Here is a 24,991-nt window from a genome sequence, read left to right on the forward strand (position 1 = left end):
AAGAAACACCACCTGCTGTAGCCTGATTGAAATAAAACCGACACGGCCCTCACTGCTCAGGTGAGCGGCACATGCACACTCGCCCTCACACTAGACCGGAGACCACTCACCCTGACATAGATGCCTTTTTGTGAATTCTAACATAAATTGGTCTCAATCTGCATTTTCTTTTCTCACTTTCTTCCCTGGTGCATGTAAACTTTAATACAGTGCAATCGTTTGTGCATTGACAAAAAAGGAATGTTGACTATGTTTTGATTTTTCTTATTGATGAAGCGGCTAAAAATGTTACCTCGCCATTTTATCTTTTAGCTGGGAAAAATAGCTTGGTTACTTACAAAGTGAAACTTAAATACTTTTCCTTAATGAATGTAACACTTTAAGTCACACCATTATGTCTTTCGCTATCTGAAAGCAAGGGACACTGTCAAGATTTAAAATAATTTTGCTCCTTTTAGTAATAAACATCATCATTTGAAAACTCTGGGTCCCTTGCATCATCTCATTACAGATCAAGGTCTTCACTAAAATCTCCTAATGCCAAAATTTTGAGACGGAGAAATGGAATTCCTTCTTGGGGCAGAGGCTGTGTTCCCCCGACAGCAGCCCTGCAGCCTAGGTCCCGGGCAGGAGGGCTCTGGGAGCCCAGCCCGAAGCGCGCCCCCTCCTCCCAAAGCCGGCCCCAGCAGCCCTGCACACTCCCCTCCACAGGCTCTGCCCCAGGGGCCTCACGGTATTGCTGTGCTAAACCTAGTTTAAGTGTCTCATGGGGGGAGTTTACTCAGCCTTTCTTTCCGATGAGAGTTTCTCCCATCTTGGGATGCTCCCCAGACACACCTGGGCCTTTCTAGGCCAGCCTCCCCAGTCCAGAGCCAGGCTGGGCACACGGCTGCCCAGCTCCACAAGCAGGTCTGGTCCAGAGGGTCCCAAGCCTGCTCGGCACCAGGAACCCAGGCCCAGTGTTGGCTGTGCCCGTGAAGGCTCCTCAGACCCCGATGGCTTACGTCCTTGGCCACTGGCTGCGCCGGTCAGTGCCTTAGCTTCCTGCTGGACACCAACGGTCAGACCACTGGTGGATGGCCAGGCCCAGCCTGAACCCAGCACTGCCAAAGCTCTCTCGCAAAACAGAAATGAAGATGCCTCTGCTCTATTCTCAGGAGCTACATGGGCCAGTAAGACAACACTGGTCTCTGGTGACCAAAGGCCTGCACACAGCCTGCTTCCTGGCTCAGAACACCCGGGAAAGCAGTAGTTACTAGAAAGCTCCTTCAGTGCTCACGGAAGTAAGCAGTGGACAGTAGATGGAGTTCATGCTCCCTCAAGCTGAAGTGGGGCACGTTCCCCCCACCCCCGCCCTAGGAAGCAGCTGCCCCTCCCCAGGCCCCAGTCAACACCGTGTCACCTCTTCCTCACCCCAACACACGTGGGGGGGGGCTGGTTCCCAAGTGTGAACCTCACTTGGGTCACCCGATCTGAACCCAAGCTTGTGCCTAAACTCTCCTGGGTGGCAGCCTGAGGGCCCCTCTAGCCCCAGGGGACAGCCCTGAGAAGACCATCTGTCACCGGCAGGCCCTGGCCAGCCTCTGGCCCCTCAGTGTGTCTCTACTGTCAGCTAGCCACTGACTCCCTGTCTGTACAACTTGGTAAGGAACCCAAAACGTGTCGAACTGCAATAAATACCACTCTTGTCATCTTTTAGAGACAAACGGAGAAACACTCTGAATGGTAAGGATGTTTGTTCCATTCAAGCCAACCCCAGAAATCTACCATCGCTGACCAGCCCTTTGGAATCCATCTTCCTCCTGCATGACCCAGACAGCGGCTCGGCTGCCCCGGGGACTCAGGGAGGGTACAGAAGTCTTCACACTCAAAACCCCCCACCCCCCACCAAGGGGCTCTGCTGGTGCCTGAGAGGGCACGGCCAGCAGATGGGCACCGTAAGAGACAGGGGCAGAACCCAACAACCCGGCCGGTGGTACGGGGGCTTACCAACAACTCAGCCAACCAAGGGACAGACAAGACAGGACGTGTGACTGCAGGGCCCTCGCTGACTCGGAATACAGCTGTATCCAGCTGTTCTGGTTCCAGCAACGCAGGGAATGGAGGCCTTGGGCTTCGTACTGGCCACTCATGCCTGTGGTGGGCATCAGGGTGTCCGGAGGAGTCAGTGGGGCACACGAGTCACCGACAGACCGCAGGGTGGGTGTGCTGGTCCTGCTCCTGGCACACTCTCCCGATCCTATAGAGCGCGCCGCCGCCTCTCCCACTGCTGAGCCTCCAAGGTGCGCCCGTCCCGGTGCTTCAATCACAGCATTAAGCAGCAGGCACAGCTCCTTCTCTGGAACTTGTTTATTTATTCTTGTTGGTCCACTCAAACTGAGTTTTTTAGCAATAACCCTATGGACATGACAGCAAAACAGAGACTTGTTTGTACAAGAAGTTTCTTCAGGGGATTTGTGAGTTCTCTTTCAACTTGGCTGATTAACAAATACCCTCTTCCCTCAAACCTGCTCTGTCACAGACACAATCAGTAACACTCTGGCCTCTGACAACAGAAAGCCGAGGTGGAGCCAACAAGCTCCTCCTAAAGCAGCTGTACCGCTGGGCCGCATAGCCGGGGCTGAGTGCCACGTGCCGGGAGCGGGCAGAGTGGGCCCCAGGAGGACCCAGGAGGTCCCGGGAACGAGCCACGGCATCCCATCAGCCACGCCTGAGGACCCTGCAGCAAGATTCTGCCCCGAGTGTCCGAGGAAGACCCGGACTGCCCCAGCATCCAAGGGAAGGGCCACAAATAACGCCACTGGAGCCCGAGCACCCAGCTTTTCTACCAAACCCAGCCCACATCTACTGAAAGGGTGCCATGACGCCTGACCCCCGGCCTGGCCTCTCTGACGGCCAGAGCTCCCATGCGCATGGCCCCCAGAGTGGGGCTCCGGCAGACAGACGAGCAGACAGGCCACCGTCAGGGGATAGGGTCCTACTTCTAGTCTGCGGTTGAGAGCCCACCCCCTCCAGGCTCCATTCCAGAGGCTCGCCAGTCTGATGGGTGAGGGCCCACTGTCGAAGCTGGTGGGGGCTGAGCAGCGTGAGAAGGCTGGGTGAGAGAGGGGCGTTTCTGGGGCAGGTCAGCCCTCGTCCTTCCATGACCACCTTCTCGGGCCAGGCCCTGCTCTGCCAGAAGTGCGCACTGCCACTCTTGTCTATTAGCATCCAGGCAATGATGGGGATGGCCTATTCCAGGGAACAAAGGGGACGTTGGCCCTGTCGCTAAGAACTAAAAATACCACATTCTCATTGTAGCAGGTATTTAAGATGAAGAAAGGTACCAGGTGTGACTTCAAGGCCCAAATGCTGACCCCAGCCATGCACCCTGGAGCGGGCACCATTCCGTATGTGCACGCACCACAGGCTGCCACCGTGATGACCCCCACTCCACAGGCGCTGGAGAGCAGCACCACGTGGAGACAGTGGGGTCCCTGACCTCAGGCTTCCCGTCCTCCTGTCACTCTGCCAATGACAGCCTGGAGCCTGAAAGGGAAAGAGCAGAGAGGGGCTCTAGCATCTCTTCCTGAAAGAGGCTAGTGGAGCAGTTCTGAGGAGTCGGGGACATTCACTCAGAGGCGCCCGAGCACAGCCAGCCGCACAGAACACACAGAACCGCCCAGCCAACAGGAACTTTATTTCAAAGATCGGCAGAGACACAAAGCGTGTAAAAGTGGTCGGCGGGCTGCCGCCAAGAACTTCTAGAAATCAGAGACCTACAGGCGGACAAGGTACCATCAACCAGGACATGCGGCTCCTTGTCTGGCCAAAGGGAAACCGCCCACAAAGCACCCGCGTGCCCCCTCATCTTCCAGGTGCCGCCTGCAGCAGGGGGCCCCGCCACCACCACCAGGGCAAACGGGGCCGCACAGATCACCACCTCTGCTGCGGCTGTGCCCCAAGGCCGCTTTATTTTAAACCACACCCAGTGATACTGAGGGAAGACAACTGCACCTCACTCAGGTTAACTTCTGGGGGCGGTGGGGGGAGGAGAGGTTGCTCAGGCCAGGTCGTCACACAAAGCGATTGGCACAGCGTGGGCTGCTCCCTTCCCGGCGTGGGGCCCCACGTTGTCCAGGGTGAGCCCTACCCGATACCACTGGAGCCCGGGCAGGCCGTCTGCAAGCCGCTCGGCGGGCCCAACCGTGCGTGCAGGAGCTGCTCCGCGGGGAAGGAGGGGCAGGAGGCAAGCACGTTGAGCCCAGGACGGAGGCCTGGGTCTGGCAGCTCCAGAGGCCACCCGCTCACCGCCTGACGGGGCGAGCACGGGCACCGCGTTTAAAGAAATCACATGGCGAGGGCATTCTTCACTCCATCCAAGAAGCCAACACGGCGCCGCTCACTGCACTCCACATACAAGTGTTCTTTCAAAACCTTAAGCTTGCCTTGAGAGCCCATCTACAAAGCAAAACCAAATTTTAATAAAACCTCAGGAAAGCATTCAAGTCTCTCATTACCAGTAAAACTTAGGACTCTGGGAGCCCAGTGACCCCCTGCCACCCCTCCCCGGCACGTGTGCCACACTCACCCCCGGCCTCCCCGCCGCTGTCCTCGGCGCCGGCCCCGCCCTCGGCGCCCTCGCCCTCCTCACTGCTCTCTCCGGAGTCCGTCTCCTCCAGCCACTCCTGAGTTCCTTTAAAGCAAAAGTGCACATTCCAAGTTTCCACGCGGCGGGGCAGCGCCCTCACAAGACTCTCGGTGCGGAAGCGGCCCGAGCCCCGGCACCACCGCACGCTCTGAGGAAACGCGTTTTCTCTCGGTCTCCGGGCGGAGGTGGGGTGAAAGACACTGACGGGCAAAGACACGAGACCCACGCAGAGTTCTCTCCTGCTCCCCAGCTCTAGCCTGGTCTCGCTGCAAGACAGGAGTCTCGCACCGGCCACAGAGGAACTTTCCGCAAAAGTGTGGATTTTAACTTTGTTTCTAGTCTCTGGGCTTAAAGAAAGGAGCGGTGGCCTGTGTTCAGCAGCTGCCGGGGTAGGACACGGAAGCGAGGGACGGAGCAGTCTGGACCAGAGCAGAGGAGGCCTGGAGGTGCCCCCAGGTCCTGGGCCGGCCCCGCCCTCACTTGCTCAGAGGCGGCTGTCCCCGGACGAGGGGCTCTGTGAGAGCTGTTCTGTACAACGCCCCTCTGAGCAGCACCAGGACAGGTCTAAGGCTCATCGGAGTGCTGGAGCAGGCAGCCCACCCACCTCCGCTCCCAGAGCAGGGATGGAAATACAGAGGACGTGGCCCCTCGCCCAGCACGGGCTCAGCGGCACAGGGCAGATCTGAGGGGGCGCCTGCTTGCAGGCAGATGTGACAGAGACGCTTTGACGGGGTTCCCGCGCCAACCTGAGGAGGAGCGTACCTCCACCCCAGCTCACCTGGATCCATCTCCACCAAGACCGTCCACTCCTGCATCTTGTGGAGATCTAGGCAGTACAGGTCACTGAGGGTGACCTGGCGGTCACCTGCCTCAAACATGCCTCCATAGAGGTAGAGCCGCCCATGCTTTACGGCCAGCATGGCGTTCGAGCGGGGGCTCGGCTCCACCACGGGGCCGCCGGCGGCGTCAGGGCTGTCCTCCTCGTCAGAGAGGGGCTGTCCAGCCGAGCCCGGGGCAGCCACCATCTGTTTAGTGGTGACCACGGTCCCGTCCTCTGTGGCCACCTCTCTGAGCACCTCCAGCGGCTCCTGGGCACCGGCGCCCCCACGCCCCTGCTGGTCAGCGCCTTTGGGCTCTGCTGTTTTGTCCCTCCTCCGTTTCTTCTTGTCCGACTTAGGTCCCTGTTGAGAAGAAGCAAGGCCACGCATTTTAGCAGCAGACAGCAGTGAGCAGGCAGCATCCTTGAGCCCCAAAGGGGCTAGGCCACAGGGGTGAAGCACCTGCTGCGGTTCACCCTGGGGGCACAGAGCCTCTGCCTGCGTGTGACCCCTCCAAGAAAAAGGCAGGGAGGGCCACGCATCCAGACACTGGCCGCAGTGCGGTCCACCCGTTTTCCCGCAGAGGCTCTGCAACCGGAGTGGGGTCTCTACCAGAATGGGCCACCTCCTTCGGCATCAGGGCCACTGACCCCATCAACTCCTCTAGACCTGAAGCCCCAAGGGGACCCTGCTGCTGGGACAGCCACCTATAGTGCCGCCGTGGAGTGCAGGGAGGGACGCAGGCGTCCCTGCCCACGGCGACAGTAAAGATGCCGAGAGCTCCCACGGGCCCCACACACACAGGAACTGGGGAGGCCCGGGCAGCTTGAAGCCTCGGGGAAGAACTGGCTGACACGGCGGAAGGAAAGCAGGTGCAGCCTCGCATCGGGGTGCGCACTTTGGGGCCCGGCTCTACCTTCAGCTGCCCCGCAAACCAGCGGCCTCTGGTGGCGTCATAGAAATGCAGGTCATTGAGGAAGTCTCCCTCCAGGCTCTCCTCCTCTTCCTCGTCACACACTCCCCCGAAGAGCAGCGTCTGATGGTTTGGGGTCACAGCCACCGAAAAGCCAGACCTCGGAGTGGGCTTGGCTCCTGCAGGATTAATCCGGGTCCACGCCCACCTGCCTGCTGGAGGAGCGGGAACACAGGGTAAGGGTGGGCCGGCCACGGGCTCACCCAGGATCACCGACCCCGGGGGACGGGACAAGCGCAAACACAGGACTGCAGGCAAAAGGGCATCAGGTTCAGGCATTCTGAGCCCTCGGCAGAAACGAAACAGTCCAACACGCCCCCGAGCCTCAGCCTGCTCCCGAAGGTCCTGCGCGCACTAAGTAATGTTTCCACACGCCCTGCAGACAGCCCCTGGGCCAACCACGCCCCAGCTCTGGCTCTGAGGCCCGGCGGAGACGGAGGTGGGCAGGCCGCAGTGCTAGGAGGGCCTCACGCCGCGCCAGGCCCTGCAGGGGGGCCGCAGAACCGAGAGCGCTGCTCCGCGCGGGCTGTGAGCTCTCGCCCTGCTCAGGACCGCAGACTCTCCTGCAGGCGACACACGCGCGCGCTCGCTCAGCACGTGCCTGATGAACGTGGTAACGCTCAAAACATGACCTAGGGTGAAGCGTGGAGGATATCTTCCCACCACATCTAGAAAAAAGAACCGAGACTGTCCTTTTATTGAACGTTTAAGGAAAACTGAACAGAAGCAACAAATGGCCAACGTGGTACCATGTCACGCCCACCTGTTGTTCATCAGCACAGAGCACAGGTGCGACTCTGGGGGCACCCAGTACTGGGCCACGAGGACTACTGCTCACAGCCAGCATGTTAATGTGGTACGGAAACAGAGGAGGAAAAACACCAGAGGGCCCTAGCTCACAACGCACCATATACTTCTTGCTGGCGGTCGAGGGTCTGATGCCCAGGTGCACACGTTGAGCACACGGGCTCAGGGTCCGGTTCCAGCTCCGGCTCCCTGATGTGCACACCAGGCAGCTTTCTCCTTGACTCCAAACCTTGGTGCCCACTGAGGAAAAGGCAGATGTCCTTATTGGTCACTGGGCAGCGTGGCTGACTTCCTGAGAAATGCCCGGCTTCACAGAGGTTAGGGTGGGAGAGACGGAAGGGTGCTGTGTGGAGCAGCCCTGTCATTCTACAGCAGACAGCCTCATGGGGTGGGTGGAAAGGCTTGCTGCAGGTCCCAAAGCAGACCTAGGACCAGACTGGATCACCTGAGTCTAGCTAGCCCAGCCTACTCATCCCAAGTCTCACCGGCCACCACCTGACTTTCTGAGCTTTAGAAAGCAAACGTGGGGGCCGCTGACCCACAACAACCATGCCCAAATCCCACATCCAGCAGCCACTTGCTCTTGAGTGAGAACAAGTCAGGGAACGGCTGACAAACGGTGGCTTCCACTTGCTCTGAGGTTGCCGTCCCAAACACCTGAGGGTGATCACTCCTCGGCTGTCCCTGCTGTGCAGACACTTAGGGTTATTCATGAGCACCTGGCCTGCCTGCTCAGTTGAGGACTTGCCCATGACTCCAGCACAGTGTGCAGGGGTTCGCTGCCACCCTCCCTTCCCCCAGCCCCGCAACCACAGAGCAGGAGGGGCTCTCAGGTCTCTGCCCTGCTTCCTGTAGGAGCCTGTGGCCCATCCCCATGACCCAGTGCATGTACCTTCTCTTCCATCCTCAGGCTGCAACAGGAACATATCTGAATGCTGGGTGCCTCTGTCCACATCTTTCTTGACTCTCTGCAAAAGGAACAGGGAGTCGTGTGAGAACTGGCCAGGCGCCACCTACAACGCCCCGCACAGCCCCCTCAAGCTTGTGGTCTGCCTTCCTGTTGGGGTGGACGCCCTGGGGGCCTTCGTTTGGATGAGCCTCAAAGAAAATCAGAACTATGACCCGTTCAATTCTGACCTCATTGAGCAGATATAATAAAAAAATATTAGTAATGATTTATTAACCAAGAATAGATTTTGAATGTTAAAAATTGACCATTCTAACAAGAACTGTCGTGAGCTCCCATGGCTCTGCAGCGACCCTGTTCCAGGTGGAGGGGCCCTCCCCCGAGGCCATCATAAAGTTCCATCGCAGTTCTCGTGTGTCCCCAACCCCATCATCTTTCAATTCATGTGCTCAGACTTCCCTGCAAAAATCACATTCACACTTGCTGCCCAAGCCAGCCAGGTGCTACCATTTAAAAACTTTTCTGAGCGTCTCCAACAATGAAACCAAGGTTTCCCAGCCCTGAGTCGTCAGCGTCAGGTCAGCTGCATTGGCCCAGACTCCCCATCTCTGATGCCCCTCAGGAGTAGAGAAGTCGCTGCTCAGCTGTGCTGCATCTTGGGTCTCCTGAGATTTGTCTGATCTGTCTCTCAGCACTGCACGGGGCTGTGGGCCCCACGGGTAAAGTGCCCTTCCCTTGCAGCACACCAGGGGTACATGCTGGTGCCATGACTTCCCACTGCTGCTGATCCTGGTCACCTGGCTGTCACCCCCTTCCCCCTCCCCCGCCCCAGTCTGTAGCTTTCCACAGTCCTCTGGGGAAGGACATCACTGTGCACAGCCCCGGTTGCGGAACGGAAGTCAGGCTCCACCCCTCAAGGGCAGAGTTGGCTACATAATTTATGTGGAATTCTGCATAGGGATTTGTCCCCTTCCCCTGATTTATTTAGTCATTCAATCATTTGCTTATAATCAAATGGACTCACAGATTTTTATGTTCTACTCTGGGCTGTAAATCCAGTCCGCTTTACTTACTTTGCTGCTAAAACCGTTGAACTTTGGCCACTGGAAACCCTTTCGGTGGCTCCTGTGTCCGTCTGATACAGCCCGTAATGTGAGTTTCCTATAAGCACACCCTTAGGTTGGGGAACCACAAGACCCTCCAGCCGCATCCCGTACTTTTTTTGATCCAGGCCTGGAATCCACCATTTCCCCGAGGAGCCCCAGGTCCTCTAACTAGACATGGTTAGAAACTGCGATCTGGGCACCAGGAGTGCTCACTGCTGCGGTTACTTCTACACACCACCCCCCCCCCGCCACACACACACACACACACACACACACACACACGAGATCAGGAAATACGGACACATACCTCCTGCGATCTGGGCACCAGGAGTGCTCACTGCTGCGGTTACTTCTACACACCACCCCCCCCCGCCACACACACACACACACACACACACACACACGAGATCAGGAAATACGGACACATACCTCCTTTCCTCTCAAACACAGGTATGCCTTTACTACAGGGGGGAGAAGCCGGTCTCCTTTTGGAAAACAAAGCGACACACACACACACACACACACACACACACACACGATCAGGAAATACGGACACATACCTCCTTTCCTCTCAAACACAGGTATGCCTTTACTACAGGGGGGAGAAGCCGGTCTCCTTTTGGAAAACAAAGCCACAATCCAACTGTCCACAGACTGGACATGTGACCTGACTATCCTAAAGCCCAGGAGGTTCAGGATCGGCCCTGAGTGGGGAATGGCCTGCATCTCTGGAAATGAAAACTCGGGTTGCGCCTCTCTGGTTTTCCTTCTGGACACATCTGCAGGATTCAAGTGAGGCAATGTCTGCACATTATTCAGACAAGATGTTTGCACAGCGGGAGGGACTACCCTTCCACACCAAAAGGCCCAGCACGTGCAGGAACTGAATTCACACCCAGAGGCCCCACCCGCTGGCGGGACCTGGAACGAGTTCAGTGACCGCTCTGTTGCTAGAGACATAAGTTACAGCTGAGCTGCAGCCCCCGCGTCGCTGCACCTGCTGACCTGCGTGCTGTGGCAGCGGCCAGAGCCTACTAGTTAAGGGGGCTCTTCTATGCTGTACCAATTAAACACCTCCTCTCAAGGCCCACGAGCCAGAAGCCTTCCCGAGAAGGGCGATGCCACAAGCCCAGGGCCACAGCCTGGTGCCGGCCAGTGCGTGGACCAGGGCTCTGGCTGGACGGGGACGGGCAGCCCTTCGGACCAGAGCTCACTGGTGCCAGGGCTGCCCGCCCCACCAGCTCACTAACTCCTCCTGTACAGCAGTTTCTTTTCTTGAAGTGCAGGGACTTGCCCAAAATCCAGTCTGTGGTCCTCACAGGGACCCACAGGAAGCTACCTGCGTAATGCTGTTGTTGTGCCACTGCCTTTAAAGGGCACGGCCAGGCTTCCCACGAGATTCAACAGGCCTGGTGCAGGAAGCAAGTCTGCACAAGCCTTGGGAGACGCTGAACTCCCGCCTCGGCAGTGTGACGTTCCGTACAGTGCCTCAGCCTCTCTCTAGGGAGGGGCACTTGTGTAAGAGGCTGAAACTAGGTGCATTTTACAAAGAATGTATTCCCCCGCTCACACGTTTCTGTCCACTGCAGTACTAATGGAATCCATGGAATCCAAAGACACTTTCGGACAGAGCCGTGTATCAAGCGTTACAACATTACACTGCAAAACAACACAACTATCTCCAAAACGACTCAGAGTGTGCCTGAAACCCAGGCACCTCCTCACACTGCACTCACACCCTGCACTCGGGTCTTCAAATCAGCAGCTCTAGCTCCCTCAGCCTCAGATGTGGAGATTCAACCTCCTGGGCCACCCCAGTTTCAGGGCAATCTGACCCTATAAGGGGCGGCAACGGCTCTGAGACGAGCAAGGGAGGGCCCTGCGCTGCTGCGCTCTGAGGACCCTTTGTTTGTCAACTGTCCACTCTCTGGGGCCTTCCCCAGTTTGTCCCCAGAGGGTGGGGAGAGGCTCCAGACAGAGTGGCTGTAACCTGGTTGAAAGTCAAACATGAAAAGGACCACGTGGGAGAAGCACCTTCAAGGAACCTATGTTCCCAGGGCCAGTGAAAGCACCCTCCTCAGCACATCCCAACCAGGGCCTGCGGGGACAAAGGAAGATGCCACATGCCACTGGGAGAAGGTGCTCCTGCAGCTCCTGGGGAGCGGGTGAGGCGGGGCAGGGCAGGGAGGCCCATGGCCTCGTCGCTCCTGTCCTGATGGCTGAGAACCAGCACGGAACCACCCACAGAAACTACCCCATGTGCATGAGACGTCCTCCCCAAAGGCAAAGAGGAGCTACTTTAAGACAAGCCATGAATGCCGGGCTCACAAGTCCAAAAGGTGCAGACGGCCCTGCCCCCTCTCTCAAAGCAGCCAGCATTGCCAACCAGCCACCTCAGCATCTTGGCAACGGGAGGTCCTTTTATAAAGTTAGCACAATTTCATCCTGGTTCCCTTGGATTCACAACAGCAGCAAGCTTTCAACACCTGGCAAGGGACAGCTGAGGTGCCCAGGTGGACCATCTGTGATACACGAAACCACCAAGAGGCCGTCTCTCCCACACCTCACAAGTTCAGACCCTGCTCTGCAGGCCGCCCCCCGGCCACTTCCAAGGCATCTGCACTCGATGCCGTGTTTGGCGGCTGTCAGCTCACTGCCATGGTGCCCAACCACACCTGCCCTAGGCGGGGACACTGGGCAAGAAGGAGCACTCCGCAAGTCCAGGCTCCAGGACCGTGAAGTGGGTTCCAGTCAGGACTCAGGCAGCCCATCACCCACTTAGACTAACACCCTAATATTCCATAGCAGCCCTAACTCCCACCTTGCCCTGACTGGGATAAATCCCCCATGGATCCAAACAGACAAGCTCTTCACTGTGATTCAAACGCCAAAGGCCTGGAGCAAGTGGTCACTGAGGGAAGTGGACCCAGCGTGTCCACACCCCTAGCCGGTGTTCCTAGTTGGAGAAGAGCAGTTGTTGAGAAGAGACACTATTCTGATTAAATATCCTCTTTAAAGTGGCGTGAGCATCACAAGGCTCCCTTCTATATCCCGTCTGGTGCACTCTATGAAGCACAAGATGTGGGCACAAGCTTGTGGCCAAAGCAACCTGTTTCTCAGGCCCTCCCATCTATCAAACATCTAGCTAAGGCCAGAAAACCAATCAATGTTCTCTTTCCAGAACAAAGGCTGACCACTTCCTGAGCGGTAGGGCCATGGCTCACTAGGGTGAAAGGGGTGGGAAGAAGGTGGAAGCGGGACACTCTGCCAGGGCAGGACGGACTCCTTGCCTGCGTCACCCCAACCACCAAGAGGCGACCTGCTCGGCCCCCCAAGTCAGAGGGCCCATTCCATATGTGGGAAATGACATTTAAAACCACAATGAGACACCACACATCCGCCCAGAATGGCCGAGAATAAAAAAGACTGGTGGCATCAAGGGTTGGCGAGGGTGTGGGCAACCAGTGCAGGAAGGACTGAGACATGCCGCACCTGTAACCCAAGCAGCCCCTTCCTGAGCATCTGCCCGAGAAACCAGAAGGTAGAGCCACACAGTGACCTGCACAGAACACTCACAGCAGCTTTGTTCACAAGGGTCAAAAACCGGAAACAGCCTGGTGTCCACCAATAAAGAACTGAGAAACTTTGTGTCACAGTGGAATACTGCTCGGCACGAAGAAGCAAGCAACTAAAACGTGCAACGTGGTCAGATCGCAAAAGCACATTGAAGGAAGGACACCTTCCTCCACCGAGCACATCTGTCACAAGTCCTAGAACAAGCACGCTGAGGACAAGGTGGGACAAAGCAGAGACTGGCACCTGCCTCCAGGTGGGGGAAGGGCATGGCAGATGAGGGCTTCCGAGCACCCACACACATGCATCTGTCACAACCAGCAGGTACACACTTAAAATGTGTGCACGTCACTGCAGAGAAACTGTACATTAAAAATGGAATGTTGAGGAGTGTCTGGCTGGCTCAGCCAGAGCAGCATGTGACTCTTGAGCTCAGGGTCAGGAGTTTGAGCCCCCTGATAGGTGCAGAGAGGATGTAAAATAAATAAAGTTAAAAACAAAAAAACCACTTGAATGCTAAACTCTACATGCTGGTATGCATGCTCCAGTATTCAGGGGGGAAGTGACCAATATCTGGACTTTTCTCTAAAATACGCCCAGAAAGATGATGGGTGGATGATGTGAACAGCTACATGAAGAAGTGTGGACAGCAGAACGCTAACTACAGAAGGGTCTGGGTGGGGGGACGTTAAGTGCTTGTAAGTCACTCTATGTTGGAGAAATTTTCAAACTATGAAGGCTAAGAAAAAGCCTGTGGTGAGACGCCACCTCATCTCTCTGGGGCTCACAGGCGCATGCAAGCTGGTGAGGGACTGCTTATGGGCTGCCGACACTGTGCAGGGCACCCTGTGTGGGGGACACAACCAGAGCCAGGACGTCACACACTCACTCCAGCGTGTCTGCACCGCTCACAGCAATGACAGCCTCTACTATAATCAAACACTGTATGTAGTGCCTGGTGTCTGTGGCTTAGGCATCAAGAGCATGCTCCCCCCAATACAGAATTACTCACACTGCAGCATGTTCGGGCCATATGGGTTACAACATAATATGGCTTAATGTGGATGAAAAAAATCTTAATATATTCACAGGGGAACAGATGAACACGACATCCATCTCTACTTCAATAGAAAGTGTTTCTATTAAACCAATTCGCAATCCTATTTGGAAGTTCCATTCCTGGTGAAAAAGGCAACAGAGAGGAGGAGCTCCTGGTTCCCTGTCAGCCGCGTCTTACCTGTTTTGAGTAGCCCCCATAGATGACAATGCTGCCCTGGGGGGTGACGGACATCTGGCAGCCTGACCGAGGTGTGGGCCCAGCCCCTAATGGGGCTAGTCTGCTCCAAACGAACGTGTCCAGGTTAAAGGCGTACACATCATTGTAGTAGATGTAATCTCTGGTTATAACACAGGGACACAAACGAGGAGGTGGGGACATTAAAAAGTGAACCTGATTTCAAATTAAAGGTAAATTTTCTGCCATTTGTAGTAAGTTATTGGTTTCATTAAAGTTTAAATCCACATGGGGCACCGGGGGGTGGCTCAGTTGTTAAGTGTCTGCCTTCAGCTCAGGTCATGATCCCGGGGTCCTGGGATTGAGCCCCGCATCGGGCTCCCTGCTCATCGGGAAGCCTCTTTCTCCCTCTCCCACTCCCCCTGCTTGTGTTCCCTCTCTCGCTGTGTCTCTCTCTCTGTCGAATTAAAAAAAAGAAAAAAAAAAGTTTAAATCCACATGAAGGGACCGCGGGCATATGTGAGTTTGCATCTGGAAACTAGAGATAATGCTAGCTTAAAGAATACAGTAATTTGCCTGGATCTGAAAGCCTTTTTAGTCTGAAAGTTATACCATACCTCCTGACAAAGTTTACAAAATCACAATCTTGCAAATCGTTACATTAGGTTTCCACGCGTGTAATTTTAAATCATGAATTACAGGGCCAGGTGAATACTCAGACACTTAAGAGTTGGGCTAGGGCTGGGAGGAGACCCTGAGCTGGGCTGAGCATTCCTGAAACCGGTGTGCCTAGAGGCCCGTCCCGGGGGCCCAGCAGCCCGGCAGCAGCAAGAGGGCCCTGCCTAGTGCTCTGGGACTGAAGTGGCCAAGGACTCAACTGCAGAAGGAGCCTTGAGAAGGAGCCTGTGCGTGGGAAAGCAGCGGCTCGAGGATGCAGTGTTCTGATGTAATGTCATGGACAGTCACAGGCAAAGCCAAGGGGCTTCAGGTCAGAATGACATGAGAAGAGTAAGAGGTGCCCTCCAGGTATTCAGAACAGACAGTCAGGCCTGAAGTGAGAAGCCATCCCACGGTCTGAGCCCGAGTGGGGCGCCCCGCAGCCAGCGTGTGGAAAGGCCGCCAGGAGAGGAGCGCTGGCCAGAGGCCAGGGTCCTCTGCCAACATAGAGCACGGGGCACAGGATGCCACCTGGCAGGTGCCCCTCCTGACCGGCACCCACGGAAACACACCTTCTGTAGGACGGCTTTTCATACGTGAACAGAGAACACGAAGGCTCAGAGTTGAGAAGGCATTACTAGATTCTACTGTTTCCTCAGATTTCACCCTGCAGATTTTCAGTAAAAAATTCTATTCTAGGGGCGCTAGTGGCTCAGTTGGTTGGGCATCTGCCTTTGGCTCAGGTCATGGTCCCAGTGTCTTGGGATTGGGCCCCATGTCAGGCTCCCTGCTCAAAGGGGAGCCTGCTTCTCTCTCTGCTCCTGCTCGTGCTTTCTTTCTCTCTCAAATAAATAAGATATTAAAAAAAAAGTGCGGTTCTACACATAAATAACATAAATATCAACTGTTCCCTGGTTTTCACAAGTCAGACTAACTTGTCTCACAGGGAAGCTGACTGCACAGGTAGCTCTACTACCACCGTTTCTCCTATGTGTTTAAATACTTTATAAACAGTAACTCTGAGCAAGGTAACAGATGATTAACAGTTTTGAAAATAGTTCTGATTTTGAAAAAGTTGCAGATTACAACCATTATAAACCTTGATCCACTTTCTAACCTGTGAGCTCCCAGGGGAAGGGCCTGTGTTGGCCCCACCATCGTGTACACAAGCAGTGAATTAATGTACCAGCACACTCACGAATCCCCGTGTGTGACAAATAATTCCTAGTTTTAAAAGTGTCCAGAATAAATAATAAATGACAATCCCTTAGGTATAAGCTTTTACAAACAGCCGGGCTCTCTCATCTGATACGGCAATAACCCGCTGCACACCTGCAGGGTGGGAGGGTGGGCTGCCCGAAAATGAGCAATCTTCTGTGGAGGCCACACTCCTCTAGGCACTAGGGAGCCTGGTTTCCTCATCTATGACGTGGGACCACAACCTGCTCTACCAACAGGACGGTCTTTGAGACTCAACATTAAAGCATTATTACACCCATGTTACACATTTAAGGACACAAAAATCATTCCTGTTTAAGTTGAACTGAATTATGCTTTTAAAATCCCCAAGAGTATTTAAGAATTTATATCCCCTTTTCTCAATTAATAAAACATCTTTAATTCATGAAGACAAACTGCAGCTTTAACTGAGCCAAATCTACACCACCACACCTCAACTAAGACCAGGGTAATGGGGGGTATGAAACACAGCAAGACTCCTACCGTGGGCCTCCTCCTTCACATCCATGCACGACGACTGATTTAGAAGCCAGTCATCATCAGAAAAAAATCATGTGACAGAAATGTGAGAGGTACCATGACAGTTCGTGTATTGATGCCTCTGCTATTCCTTAAGGGGTGCGGAGAGGGAAGCACAGAACATGGGCCACTGGGAGAGACGCGCGCCCACCCCCCTCCTCCACGTGGGGCCTGGTCAGAGGCAAAGCACAACACGCGGGCCTTCGCCAGGCAGGACAGCCTTGTCGCGTTACACAACCCAGCCCTGCAGGACGATGATGACAGGAACACAGACCCGTCACCACACGTCCTGTTTCTTGGGACTGAACTCGGGACCTCCAAGAGGCTATGGTGTGGACGACAGGCTCCCGACAACCGGAAAGCCGGTGAGCCTGGCCTGGCGTGAGCACACACGGAGCACACGATCACGGCAGCTCATGCGAAGGCGGCCACACGTGGGCACACGGCAGGCCCCTCCTCAGACATCACTGCTCTCGCTGCATTCCCCAGCACTGAGAAGTTCAAAGTTATTTTATTTATTTTTTTTTAAGATTTTATTTATTTATTTGACAGAGAGACACAGCGAGAGAGGGAACACAAGCAGGGGGCGTGGGAGAGGGAGAAGCAGGCTTCCTGCCGAGCAGGGAGCCCGATGCGGGGCTCGATCCCAGCACCCTGGGATCATGACCTGAGCCGAAGGCAGACGCTTAACGACTGAGCCACCCAGGCGCCCCTTCGAAGTTATTTTAGGCCAGAGGCTCTCAGAGTGGGGTCCCCTGGCCAGCAGCAGCAGCATCACCTCTAAGTTTGCAGAAATGCAGATTCTCAGATCCCGCCCCAGGCCTATTGAGTCAGAAACCAGAGGGTGGGGCTTGCCAACCAGACTTTCAATAAGCCCTCCGGGGGATGCTGTACCAGGCTAACGGTGGAGAATCCTGTGTTACATAGGACTGGCCATATCATTTGCAGGTTTCGGTGTAAAATAAAAATGCAGAGCCCATTGTTCAGTAACTATTAAGAATTTCAAGACACTGACAGCAGAGCACGGGGCCCTGTGGAGTTGCCTCAGCTGCATATCCATGCACAAAGCTGGCTCTGGTTCTAGGGATGGGCAGCATCTTTCATGTGTATTCAGAATGGCTCTTCCTACAAAAAGTCCACTCCTTACTGTTTCAGGAAAGAAAGATGTCCTGCTATTGGTACCAACCTTGTACTCTCATGGAAGCCACCAAAAAGGATTAACTGTCTCTTCCAGGCTACCATCCGATGTCCACTCCGACCTGAAGGGCCTCCTGTTGATCTGAAATGAAGGAAAAAAAAAAAAAAGACTACTTTTTACACCAATTTTGGTTTCATAAGCACCTACTGAGTACCATTTAACTTGACCACAAGTAACCCAGACCATCCTGAGTCTAGCTAGCTGCTGTAAACATGGAGAATCAAATAGGAGACAGTTTCCATGACCTTGGAGTAAAGACCTCTGAGAGCAAGCAGGGACTTAGATACAGAAACTGGACTCCATTAAAACAGAAAACCTCAGCTCTTCAAAATAAACCATCACAGAATAAAACAGCAGGAGATGGAAAGGGGGGGGAGATTTCTGCAAACACTCATCTAACCAATGACTTGCACTCAGAATACATAGAAGAACTCCTGTATCTTACAAGTAAAATAAATCCAATAAAATTATAGGCAAAAGATTTGAACAGAAGGCTGAATAAAAACAGGAAAGAAAACACACACAAATGGCCAACAAAAACAGCAAGAGATGGTCACCTCCCTCCATCATCAGTTGTTCGGTGAACAAGCTGAGAGCACAGTGTGCTCCCTACCACAGGCCACTAGCGGCCAAAACCCAATGACAGGATCAAGTCCTCAGGAAGCACGAACCGAGAGCTGGCTCCCTCACACAGCACGGGGGCAGGTGTAAGATGGCATGGCCACTGCGACCGTTCCTTACACCGTGAAATGCACTTGGCACACAACCTGGCAATGGGATGCCAGATCCTTACTCAGATATGAAAACACAAGTGCATACAAAGACCTACATACATACATTGAGAGAAGCTTGATTCAGAACTGTCAAAAACCAAAAGCAGCCAAGAGATGCCTCCACGAGTGAATGACTAGTGCAGCACGTTCATACAATGGAATACTTGTCGGCAACAAAAGGGGGCTGTCTCCTGCTACACACAATACGGACAGGTCTCAAAGACATCACACTAGCAAAAGCAGGCACCAGAAGAGCACGTACTGTAGGATTCCACTTCTAGGAGATTCTTAAAAAGGCAAAATCAACCTATGGTGATGAGTGTAGCTGCCTAGGGCCAAAGATTACAAGAGGACTGACAGCAAGTGAGCAGGAGAGAACTTTGGAGTGACAGACACCTCGTCTGTCCCAAGTATGGCAGTGGTTAGACAGGTCTCTGTATTAGCCGAAACTCCTCTCTAACTGTCCAGCTAAAAGGTAGTCATTTTACTGAATGTGATTTTTATCGCATTAAACCTGATATTAAAATACATGGCAATAAATAACAGAAGGGACTCTTGAGTTCTGGTCTGGCATAAAAGGGACTTGGAAGTCACAACTCTGTCCCAACAAGTAGAAAAGTTGAACAGATTGAAAGTCAACAACTCTTCTTGGATCCCACACAGGTCAAACTGCTGGCCCCAAAGTAAAGACAGGTGAATACAGGAGTCACGCTTCCAGAAGCAGAGGCTCACGAGCAGACACTGCCAGGAAAACCTGAACTGGACGGACTGCTGGAGGCTCAGTGCAGCCACACTCAGAGTGGAACACTCCAGGGGGACCCGGTCACTCCAGGGCCCTCACCATGCCATGAGATTTACCCGAGGGGCTCAAATGCATTCCCACAGTAAGTATCACAGAAAAATTCCCTCGTGCTTCTGGCAGAGGCAGGGAGGGGAGAAGGAACCATTCTGAAAAGCGCCTGAGCATTCTGTTCCTCTTTACATTCTGTTCCCTCAGGGGAAACTAGCTAACCAGAGCCCACTGTGTGCTGGAGCAGTATCAGAGCCAACCTGACCCAAAGAAGAGAAATGCCCAACTCCAGCTCCCTCTGGGCATGCTGGCCCACCTACGAAGGGGAGGAAAGAAACTGAGAGGCACTTGGGAAGTTCCCAGTCTGAGGCACAGGCTCAATAAAGACCTGAAACCTCCTCACAGGACAAGCGCACGCCTCCCCTCCTCACACACCTCACCACCACACTCCCGAAGGCCTATTTACGGCACTTCCTCCTACCTGGTACATCACATCCTGCTAGCGAGGGGACACTTACAAGGCACCCGGAAAGGCAAAAAACACAGTCTGAGGGTTCAGAGCAAGCACCAGAACCAGATAGGCAGGGGTGCTGGAACCACAAGACCGGGAATTTAAAACAACTGTGATGACTACGCTAAGGGCTGCAACGGATAAAGCAGACAGCATGCAAGGACAGATGGACAATGAAAGCGGCGAGACAGAAATCCTAAGAAAGAACCAGAAAGAAATACAAGAGATCAAACCACTAACAGAAACGCAGACTGCCCAGAATGGCTCGGACGGGGTCACGAGCAGGCCGATGTGGTTGAGAACCCCCGAGCCAGAGGATGCAGCAACGAAAAGCTTGAAAACCCAAAACCAAGGAGAACCAAGACCGGGAAAAAATAAAAACAACATCCGAGGACTGGGGGACAATTATGCTAAAGGTGTAGAGAAGCACAGTGGGCTCGCCAGAAGGAGAAAACAGAGGAAGAGAAGAAAAACACGAAACGACGAGAATTTCCCCAAACTGAACTCTGACATCAAACCTCCGATGCAGGATGGTCAGCGGACACTAAGCGGGCTACATGCCAAGAAAGGATACCGAGGCCTGTTATTTTCAAATGACAGAAAAGCAAAGATAAAGGAAAAATCCTGAAAGCAGCCACGGGAAAAATAACACCTTACCTACAGAGAAACAAAGATGAGAATCAAATCCAACTCTTGCTCAGAAACCGTGCCAGCAAGAGGAGAGTGGAATGAAGTATTTACAGTGGTGGGAGAAAAACATCAGCAACACACAACTCTGTGCTCTGCGGAAGTACCCTTCCGAAGTGAAGGAGAAATAAGACTTTCTCCGACAAACCAAAATTAATGGACTTGGTTGCCAATAGACCTGCCTCACAAGAAATGAGAGAGAGAGAGAAAGAGAGAGATTTGGGTCAGTAACTTGGGTCTACATAAAGGAAGGAAAAGAACTGAAGAAGGAATAAAGTGAAGGTAAAATAAAAGCTTTTTTCTTACTCTTAACCCATCTAACAAATAACAGTTTGTTCCCAGTGACAGAAGCAGCGATGCATGTGACTGTGGGCGTCTATACACACGTTCGTAAGCTTGTTCCTATCAGTGAGAGAAAAGACAGCAATGATACAGGGCCAAGGGAAGGAATGAAGATTATTTTGCTCTTTCAACGTATCCACACAACTCATGAAGTGGTACAGTGTTACCTGAAGGTGGACCTGGATTAGTTGTAAACGTACACTGCCAATCGTAGGGCAGCCACCAAAAACAGTAAAAACATTGGTATAACTGATATGCTAAGAAAGGAGAAGAGTGGAATCCTACAACATGCTCAATTCAAATCATAAAAAACCACCAAAAAGAGTCAAAGACAAACAGAGGAACAAAGGACAAGAGCAACAAACAGAATACAGTAACAAATACAGTAGATAATCCAGTATATCAATAATCACTTTGAACGTTAATGGTCTAAATGCACCATTTAAATGACAGAGATCATCAGAGTAGATAAAACACAAGACCCAGCTATGTGTTGTCTACAAGTAACCCACTTTAAACATAAAAGTAGATAAAAAGTATACAGACAAAAAGTAGACACATGGAGAAGATATACCATGCGGACAACTAATCAAAGAAAACTAAGAGTAACTACATTTCAGAGAGAGCTGACTTTAAAGCAAGGAAAGTTACAAGGGATTTAGGTGGGCATTACCTAAGTATGCAAGGATCAGCTCTCCGAAGAGACGAGACGTAACAGTTCTTAACATGTACAAACCCAACAACAGAATGTCAAACTATATGAGGCAAAAACTAACAGAAAGGCAAGGAGAAACAGACTTATCTGCTGTCACAGTTGGAAAATTCAACGCCCCTCTCTCAAAAATGGACAGACACAGCAGCAGAAATCAGCAAGGACAGAGCTGAACTCAACACCACCATCTATCAACAGAATATAACGGACATTCACAGACCACTTCATCCAACAATAGGCAGAATACGTTCTTCTCAAGCTCACCTAGAATGTTCACCATGATAGACCACGTTCTGGGCCACAAAACACACCACAGCGAGTTGAAAAAAAAGAGAAATCATACAATGTCTGCTTTTAGACCACAGTAGGATTAAACTAGAAATCAATAACAGAAAGATAGCTGGGAAATCCCCAAATACACAGAGATTAAAACAACACCCTTATAAATAACATGTGGGTCAAAGAAAAAATAGAAGTTTTTTTAAAGATTTTATTTTATTTGTCAGAGAGAGAGAGAGAGAACGAGCACAAGCGGGGGGGGGGGGGGAGTGGCAGGCAGAGGGAGAAGCAGGCTCCCTGCTGAGCAAGGAGCTCAATGAGGGACTCAATCTCAGGACCCTGATCATGACCTGAGCCAAAGGCAGATGCTTAACCAACTGAGCCACCCAGGAGTCCCTAAATAGGAGAAAATTTAAAATATTTTTAACTAAATGAAAATGAAAACACAATTTATCAAAATTTGTGGGATGCAGTGAAAGCAAGCGCTTAGAAGGAAATTTGTAGGACTGAATGCACATATTAAAAAAGAAAAAAGATCTAAAGTCAGTAATCTAATTTCTACCTTAGGAAACTTGAAAAAGGAGAGGAAACTAAACCCAAAATAAGCAGAAGAAAAGAATGAGAGCAGAAATTAGTATTGTTGAAAACTTTGGAAAATTTTGAAATATTTGGAAAATAGAGAACAACATGGGCACCTGGGTGGCTCAGTTGTTGGGCGACTGCCTTCGGCTCAGGCCATGATCCTGGAGTCCCGGGATCGAGTCCCACATCGGGCTCCCTGCTGAGCAGGGAGTCTGCTTCTCCCTCTGACCCTCCTCCCTCTCGTGCTCTCTATCTCTCATTCTCTCTCTCTCAAATAAATAAAATCTTTAAAAAAAAAAAAAAAAAAAAAGAAAATAGAGAACAACAAAGCCAAAAGCTGATTCAATAAGCCTCTAGGCAAGCTCAAAAAAAAAAGAGAACACAGGGCGCGTGGGTGGCTCAGCTGTTAAGCGTCTGCCTTCGGCCCAGGTCATGATCCCGGGCTCCTGGGATCGAGCCCCGCATTAGCTCTCCGCTCTGCGAGAAGCCTGCTTCTCCCTCTTGAGCCACTCCCCCTGTTTGTGTTCCATCTCTCGCTGTCTCTCTCTGTCAAATAAATAAAATCTTTAAAAAGAGAAAAAAAAGAGAACACAAATTACTAATATCAAAAATGAAAGAGGGAACATCACTAAAGATTCTATAGAAATTAAAAAGATAAAAAAAAAAACAACAAACCAATACTATAAACAACTCAATGCCCACAAATTTGATAACCTGGATAAAGTGGATCAATTCCTTAAAAGACATAATTTACCAAAATCCACACAAGAAGAGGACAATCTGAATAGGCTGACATCTATTAGAGATACTGAATTAATAACTGATAATCTTCCAAAACAGAAAGCACCAGGTGCATAGGGGTTCACGGTGAATTCTACCAAACATTTAAGGAAAAAAATGATACCAATCTTCTATCATCTCTTTCAGAGCACAGCTTCTATCGTCTATCCAGCATTACCCTAATACCAAAACCAAATAAAGACATTACAAAAAAAGACTACAGACCAGTATCTCTCAGAAACATATGTGCAAAAATCCTCAATATTAACAAATCGAATCCAAAAAGATATAAAAAGAATTACACACTATGACCAAGTGGGATTTATCCCAGGTATGCAAGGCTGGTTCCACATTCTAAAATCAACTAATATAACCCATCGCATTAAAAGACTAAGAAAGAAAAGTCACATGATCATACCAATAGATGCAGAAAAAGCATCTGTCAAAATCTAACACCTCTTCACCATAAACTCTCTCAGTAAACTAGGAATAGAAGGGAATATTCTGAACTTGATAAAGATCTACAAAAAACCTACGATTAATATCATACTCAATAATGAGAAATTGAAAGCTTTCCCACTAAGATCAGGTACAGGGCAGGGATGTCACCTCTCGCCACCCCTTTCAACACTGTCATAGAAATCCTTGCTAAAGCAATAAGGGAGGAAAAGGAAATAAGAGGTATAAATATTGGGAAGGAAGATATAAAACTGTCTTTGTTTGCAACTAACATGATCTATGTATAAAATTTGTAAGAACTGACCAAAAAACTCCTGGAACTAGTAAGTGATTATAGCAAGGTTGTAGGCACCAAGATTAATATACAAAATTGCTTTCCTACATACCAGCAATGAACAACTGAAATTTGAAATTAAAAACAAGACTATATTAACACCCCCAACATGAAATACTGAGCATAAATCTAACAATATGTACAAGATCTATTTGGGAAAAACTACAAAACTATGATGGACAAAAATCAAAGAACTACATGGAGGGATAACCCATGTTCACGTATAGAAGATATGGTATTGTCAAGATGTCAGTTCTTCCCAACTTAATCTATGGATTCATGCAATCTCAACCATAATCCCACCAAACTGTTTTATGGGTATGGACGAATGGATTCTAAAGTTTATATAGAGAATTAAAAGACCCCAAATAACCCACACAATATCGAAGAAGAACAAAGTTGGAAGACTGACCTACCTGACTTCAAAACTTACTATGAAGCTAAGTAATCAAGACAGTGTGGTGTTGGAACGCCTGGGTGGCTCAGTGGCTGGTGTCTGCCTTCAGCTCAGGTTGTGATCTCAGGGTCCTGGGATCAACCCCCACATCAGGCTCTCTACTCAGCAGGGAGTCTGCTTCTCCCTCCCACTCTCCCCCTGTGCTCACGTGCTTGCTCTCTCTCTCTCTCTCTCAAATAAGACAGTGCGATGTCGGTGGAGAGAGTAAACAAACTGATCAACGGGATAAAACAGAAAGCTCAGGATTACACCCCCATGAGTACAGTCTACTGGTCTAACCTGGACTTCATTAAATTTTAAAACTTCTGCTCTACAGAAGAAAATAATAGGAGAATCAGAAGCCACAGCCGGGGAGAAAATATGTGCAGAAAACACATTTGAGAAAGGATCAAAATCTACAATATAACTCTTAAAACTCAACAATAAGAAAACAACTGGATTTTTAAAAAGCTGACATGTCTGGGCACACTTCCTATGTTCTTACAGATCACAAGTCTCAGCTCCTACGAGAGAACCAGCTCTAGGTGCCTCTGCCTCCTGCGTGCTGCCCTGGTGGCTCTCCAGGCCCAGCTCCCACCTACAGAATCCCGTCCAAGTCCGCCTCCCTCCACAACTCCCGGCCGC

At 51.6% G+C, this 24,991-nt stretch overlaps 1 protein-coding gene across 2 annotated transcripts in view; it reads right to left on the reverse strand.

The window, feature by feature from the left end:
* Nucleotides 1-3,659: 3,659 nt before the first annotated feature.
* The window catches only part of KLHDC4 (kelch domain containing 4), a 51,652-nt gene continuing 30,320 nt past the window's right edge, over nucleotides 3,660-24,991 (reverse strand). The window contains exons 6-12 of one of the 2 annotated variants that reach the window (XM_028094269.2): nucleotides 17,650-17,742; nucleotides 14,052-14,211; nucleotides 8,121-8,196; nucleotides 6,365-6,573; nucleotides 5,409-5,811; nucleotides 4,571-4,675; nucleotides 3,660-4,440 (exon numbers count right to left, since the gene is read on the reverse strand). In XM_028094269.2, coding sequence (XP_027950070.1) covers nucleotides 4,418-4,440; nucleotides 4,571-4,675; nucleotides 5,409-5,811; nucleotides 6,365-6,573; nucleotides 8,121-8,196; nucleotides 14,052-14,211; nucleotides 17,650-17,742 — 1,069 coding nt within the window. In that variant the 3' untranslated portion in view covers nucleotides 3,660-4,417. Of the gene's footprint in view, nucleotides 4,441-4,570; nucleotides 4,676-5,408; nucleotides 5,812-6,364; nucleotides 6,577-8,120; nucleotides 8,197-14,051; nucleotides 14,212-17,649; nucleotides 17,743-24,991 lie in introns of both variants that reach the window. The other variant, XM_028094260.2, reaches the window with a different exon arrangement.

Source organism: Eumetopias jubatus, unplaced genomic scaffold, assembly GCF_037043125.1.
Source record: "Eumetopias jubatus isolate StellerSeaLion01/CBP00866 unplaced genomic scaffold, mEumJub1_p1.0 scaffold_10, whole genome shotgun sequence".
Lineage (NCBI taxonomy): Eukaryota > Metazoa > Chordata > Mammalia > Carnivora > Otariidae > Eumetopias > Eumetopias jubatus.